Here is a 6323-nt window from a genome sequence, read left to right as displayed (position 1 = left end):
GAGGGACTCATGTTGAGAGTGAGAGAGTTCGAGAGCGAAAACGACACGCGAACCGTGGAAGAGCTTGAGAGGAAATGCGAAACGACGAGTAGTTCAAGCGGCGATGGCAGCAAGATGTCTCTCTTCACCGATCTTCTTGGTGACCCCATTTGTAGAGTCAGACACTCTCCTTCATTTCTTATGCTGGTAATCAGTCTTCTCTCTCTCCATCTTTTATCTGTTCTTGATTCTCATGCTTCTCGTGCCGTTGAATGATCAGGTAGGCGAATTAGGGTTTGGTGTTGAGAAAAAGATCGTCGGAATCATAAGAGGTTGCATAAAAACCGTCACTTGTGGAAGCAAATTCATCAGACCTAATAATAACGACAGTGTCGAAACGATCGCTACGGCAGTCACCACCAAACTCGCCTACATTCTTGGTCTCAGAGTTTCACCTTCTCATAGGTATATACATATATACACACAACAATAATATATACATATAGTGCATTTGTTCTGTTAAAATGACTCCGAGGAACATAATTTATACGTGGCAGGCGAAGAGGCGTGGGAACAAGGTTAGTGAAGGAATTAGAGGAGTGGTTCAGGAAAAACGGGGCTGAGTATTCCTACATGGCAACGGAATCGGATAATAAGCCCTCCTTAAACCTCTTTATTACCAAATGCCACTACGCTAGATTTCGAACCCCTGCCATCCTGGTCCAACCCGTATTCGCTCACCGGGCCAAGATCCGAAAAAACCGGATCCAACTCATCAAGATTGCCACGTCAGATGCTGAGTCGCTCTACCGCCGCCGATTCTCCTCCACCGAGTTTTTCCCGCACGACATCGATCGGATCCTCCGGAACCGGCTCAGCCTCGGGACCTACGTGGCAGTTCCGGCCAGGTTCGGACCTTGGCCTGGAACAGACCGGTTCCTTGCTGACCCGCCCGAGTCCTGGGCCGTGTTGAGCGCGTGGAACTGCAAAGCCAGCTACGCGCTGGAAGTCCGCGGCGCGTCGCGCGTGAGGAGGTTCGCCGCTCGTGCGACGCGAGTGGCGGACCGCGCGTTGCCGTGGCTGGGGATCCCCTCGGTTCCCGACGTGTTCAGGCCGTTCGGTGCGCTTTTCGTGTACGGGTTGGGTGGGGAAGGTCCACGCGCGGCTGAGATGGTATCAGTGCTTTGTGGCCACGCGCACAATATCGGAAGGGATATGGGTTGTGCGGTTGTGGCTGCTGAGGTGGCGGGTGAGGATCCGTTGAGGTTAGCGATCCCTTATTGGGAAAAGCTATCGTGCGCCGAGGACGTGTGGTGCGTTAGGAGGCTTGTTGATCATTACGGTGACGGGCCTGTTGGTGACTGGACTAAGTCCAGTCCAGGCCCATCGATTTTTGTTGACCCCAGAGACTTCTAGTTTTCTTTGTGATTTTATTGTTTTTCGTTGTTAATGTTCTACTGTTCATATTCAACGAGAGAACAACGTTTATATAAAATTTTACTTTGCTTTATGCAATAAAACTGGAAGATTGAAAGTTTCTTTTACTTCACATATTATTTTGATTAAAATATTAGGGCAGTGTAGCAAAATAGTCAAAATAAAACTATGAAATTTATTTATAGTTTACATTTCACAACTTTTAGGTAAATAACCAACAGATTTATGTGGCAATGATTAACGTCTGATTTGCCATTATTTATTAAAAAATTCGTCATTTTATCTCTCTTATTTTTTTCCTACACTTTTTTTACATAAAAACTTCAAAAAACCATATCTATCTCATATGAACTCGAAATTGAGTGATTACGAATCCTACGGATTCGTGACTATATCCCTAAAAATTGTCAAACGTAGGCTAGATCCAAAATCACATGTTTAAAGCGGTCTAGTTAGTTACAAATTTTATATTTTAATTGGTTGATTTATATGTTAAGAATTATTATGTAATTAATCATAATTATATTCTTTTATAACTTGCATGGATCGTCCTTTAATCTAAGAGATGAAAAAAATGGATCAAATAATAATACTAAAACCTATTAAAAGTTTATAGATCGTGCTATATATCACCTTGTATAATTTTTCACCTAGTATTATAGCTTTCTTGAGGTAGGCGAAATATCCTAATTTCTAATACAAACAAGTTTTGTTTTCATATTCATATGCGGAGTTCATGAAGTATCCCCAATTCAAAAAGAATAATAATAATAATTTTAACTCCGACACTGAACTTGTATTCTTTTGCGATATATGTCATAAAAAAAGTTAGTTCACATTCTTCTATAACAATAATGTTTTTTTATAACGAGTCTCGAACTCATGACGACTAAATTTCATATTCAAGAATTAATTTAAATTTTAAGAATTGAATCTAAATGTCTGTCCCGCGGCTCCCGCCCTCAAATCCTACTAGAACAATAAAAAATGAAGAACGATAAGTTATAACGTTACGTAGACGTCTTGTTTTCTATAGCAATAGATCGATCATGTAAATTCTAACAAAGCATGAATATTTAATATCTCCCGATATCTAAAAGTTAGTTTTGAGAGTTTTATTATGTATTATTCCGCCGTAATTGGAAGAATCAATAGCTAAATATAAGCTATATAGAACCTAAGTAGGAATTAATAAAAAAAAAATACTACTAAGATATATATATATATATATATATATATATATATATATATATATATTATCCTAATTGTTGGATCCTCTGTGGCATAGATTTTAGTTTGGCAAAACAAATTGTAACAATTGTTCAAGTCAAAGCTTCAAGAAACTGTTCGAGCAAGTTAAAGATTCGGGGTACTTTAAGTCTTTTTCCTCCCGCGTGAAAAAGAAACTAAACAACTTGTTTAGTTCCGATTTTTATGGACGAATAAGATCGGATTTGTTTATAGAATCCGACTTACTAGGTTTCGCGAGAGATTATGAGTGAATCATATAAATACCCAACTAGGCTTTGTGTTCGTCTCTCTACCTTGGAGATCATCATCGACAACGAAATCAAAGAACCTTGCAACTTTTGTACAGTCGTACTAAGTGTGTGAAACTTAATATTCATGTATCGTTGACTATTTGAGTGAGCGAATTGCTTTTCCCCCCGAACGTATTAGTCACCATGAGTAGGTGTTTTTTTTACCGAACATGGTTACCGATTATGTTTGTCTTTTATTGCCTTCTACTTATTGTTTAATTGATTATTTAGATATTTAATCATGTTAAAATCAATCAGCTGTTCGACAAGTAGTTTAAACAATTTAGTTGAACACCCATCTAACCTTATGACACGTAATTTCAATTGGTATCAGAGCGGGTCACTCGAGTCATTGAGTGTGATCCGATTTTGTCTACTTACGTGTTTTCTGAGTTAAGATGAAGATGACGGAGGGACACAATATTGGTGAACCTCCACTCTTGAAGGGTCCAAACCATGGATACTAGAAGACAAAAATGAAAGCATTTTTGAAGGCTATTGATGAGAAGGCTTGGGTGGCCGTGGAAAAAGGGTGGACTCCTCTACAGTTACTGATGAAAAAAGAACCACAACCACGCTTGCTCAGGATAAATGGTCTGATGAGCAACACCGAGAAGCCATGGGAAAATCTAAAGTCATGATCACCATATTCTCTATTGTAGATGAGAATATGTTCAAGCTAATCTCCAACTGTGAAATTGCTAAGGAAGCTTGGATATTTTGCGTGTAGCTCATGAGGGTAAAGACAAGATCAAAGTTCAATGTACTCGAATGCTTACTACCAGGTTTGTGAAAATCATGATGAAAAAAGAGGAATCAATTTATGAATACACTAGAATCCATGATATATCTAATGAATCGTTTGCTTTGGGAGAATCTTTTGATTATACAAAGCTAATGAGCAAAGTTATGATAACTCTTCTAGAAGGATTTGCTATGAAGGTGACTGTTATAGAAAGAAACTCATAATATATAGGAGATGAGACTTGACGAGTTGATGGGATCTCTCAAGACCTTCAAGATGAATTTTAAAGGAAAAGACTCAGATAAGAAGAACAAGAGTGTGGCCTTGAAAGCAGAAGCTATCACTAAAGCAGAAGAAGATCAAGATCAGACAGAACCGATAGCGTTGCTCGCTAAGAATTTTGGCAAAATTCATGAAGAGGATCACTTGAAGAAGTGGGGATCAAGGGCAAAATTCAACTCCATATAATCAGAACATAAGAGGCAATGATTTTCAGAAGAGAAACAGACTTGGCGACAACAACCAAAAGAATCGTGGAGACAAGGCTAAAGGAATCCAATGCAGAGAATGCGAGGATTTGGTCAAATCCAGGCTGAATGTGCTAACACTCTGAGGAAGAACAAGTCTTATGTTGCAAATTGGAGTGATGAAGAGTCTGAAAAACAACAGTCAAGATGATGAAACTACTAACTATATATTTAGCCTTTAATGTTGTTACAGGAGTAAACCAGAAGTTGTTGAACCTCTCCTTGATGACTGGAGCAGTGATGAAGAAGCCAAAGTAACAAAAGTTGACATAATTAAGAACTATTCGTTGCTGCGTGACAAGTAGGTCATAGTCATGGACAATAACAAAAAGATAAGTCAGAATGTTACTGATCTAAAAATTGAGAGGAACGCCCTAGAGAAGAAGGTAGCTGGTTTAATTTGTGAAAAAACGAAACTCATTGATTCTGTAGTTGTGTTGGAAGAGCAAGTGATAATTAAATGACAAGCGAGTCTACCTGGAAGCTTATGACGAATTGAGACAACTTAAGAAAAATGTGAAGATGCTCAACTCAAGCTCCAACAATCTTGACACAATCCTTGCATCTCAGAGAGGAAATGGAAGCAACAAAGAGCTTGGCTTTCATGGTGAGTCATCACAGAGACATACAAAGTTTGGAAAAGCTGGAGATCACATGGGGAATGAAGTGTCCAAGAAGATGTTCAAGCAACTGCAGCAACATGTCACTCCAACGACTAGCAGACAAAAGAAGAAGTGGGTATGTCACTATTGCAATAAAGCTAGTCATATAAAACCTTGCGATTTCAAGTGCCTCGCAGATCTCAGAATACACAGAGTAAGAAAGACAACTTCTGTGAGACAAGAATGGAAAATGAAGCAGCATCAGTGTTTTGTAGCCTACAAATCTTCTAAAGAGGTACAAGAAGGCAGCTAGTACTTTGATAACGGATGTTCAGGGCATATGAACGGTGACAAAGACTGTTTCACTAGCCTCAAGCCATGCAAGACTCATAATGTGAAATTTGGAGATGGGGCAAAATGAATACTTGTTGGGAAATGAATGCTCCAGAAAGAAGGGTTACCACAACTTAAGAATATCCTTCTTGTTGATGGTTTAAAGGCGAACTTGATTAGTGTGAGCGTGATGCAGACAATCATGTGTTATTCACTAAGAAAAAATGCCAGGTGTTCGACAAGAAGAATCAGTGTGTCCTGGAAGGGAAGAGGTCGTCAAACAACTGGTATCTCATATGAGTTGGTCAAGCAACTTCTCGAGCAATTTGTCTTATGAGCCAGTCAAATGAAATTAAATTTTGTCATTGGAGAATAGGTCACCTCAACATGAGCACCATGAAGAAAGTTGCTATAGGATGGCTTGTCAGAGCACTTCCCACACTCTAGGAGATCTCAGCATTATGCATGGAGACTATCAGATGGGAAAACAAACGAAGGAAGCTCACAAAAGCATCACAGATCAATACTATGAGACATCTAGTCCTCTTACACATGGACTTGATGGGTCCCATGCAAGTTGAAAGTATTGGTGGTAAGAAATATGTTTTCATTTGTGTTGATGATTATTCTCGATATTTGTGGATATATTTTCTCAGAGAAATATCATATGCAATCAAGGCATTCACCATTCTATGCATAAATGAAAGATAATGGTGAACACATCATGCCTATCCGAAGTGACCGTGGAAGAGAATTCAAGAGTAAGGGGTTCTTTGATTTTTGTGAAGCTCAAGGCATTGCGCATCAGTTCTCATCCCCCATCACTCCACAACAAAATGGCGTAGTTGAGAGGAAGAATAGAACAGTCCAGGAGATAGCCATAGGTTTGATCATAGCAAAGAAAAAGCCATTGAAGTTCTGGGCCAAACCACCGAATATAATATATCATCAATAGAGTCTTCATTCGATCTGGAACTGAGAAGACGTGTTATGAGCTGTGGAATGGAAAGAAGCCAACTATCAAGTACTTTCTTGTGTTTGGTAGTGTATGCTATATCTTGAATGACATAGAATACATGCAAAATTTAGATTCGAAGAGTGATGAATTAATATTCCTTGGGTACTCTACTTATAGCAGAGCTTATCGAGTCTAAACAAG

At 39.0% G+C, this 6323-nt stretch overlaps 1 protein-coding gene across 3 annotated transcripts; it reads left to right on the top strand.

Moving 5' to 3' along the window:
• Nucleotides 1–1395, top strand: LOC149389105 (putative N-acetyltransferase HLS1). 3 transcript variants are annotated; one of them, XM_089624135.1, is made up of 3 exons: nt 1–193; nt 264–444; nt 537–1395. In XM_089624135.1, exons 1-3 carry the CDS (start codon nt 10–12, stop codon nt 1393–1395), a joined length of 1224 nt encoding a protein of 407 aa, XP_089480261.1. In that variant the 5' UTR covers nt 1–9. The 3 variants fall into 3 exon arrangements, with proteins under 3 accessions (XP_089480261.1, XP_089480259.1, XP_089480260.1); XM_089624133.1 differs by having other exon boundaries at nt 10–186; nt 260–444; XM_089624134.1 differs by having other exon boundaries at nt 10–193; nt 273–444.
• Nucleotides 1396–6323: the final 4928 nt, after the last annotated feature.

Source organism: Urtica dioica, chromosome 8 (genome assembly GCF_054948205.1).
Source record: "Urtica dioica subsp. dioica isolate 48M chromosome 8, U.dioica_male_clone48M_v1_H2, whole genome shotgun sequence".
NCBI classification, from domain to species: Eukaryota; Viridiplantae; Streptophyta; class Magnoliopsida; order Rosales; family Urticaceae; genus Urtica; species Urtica dioica.
Note: the sequence above shows the minus strand (reverse complement) of the source record. Positions and strands in the feature narration are given on the sequence as shown.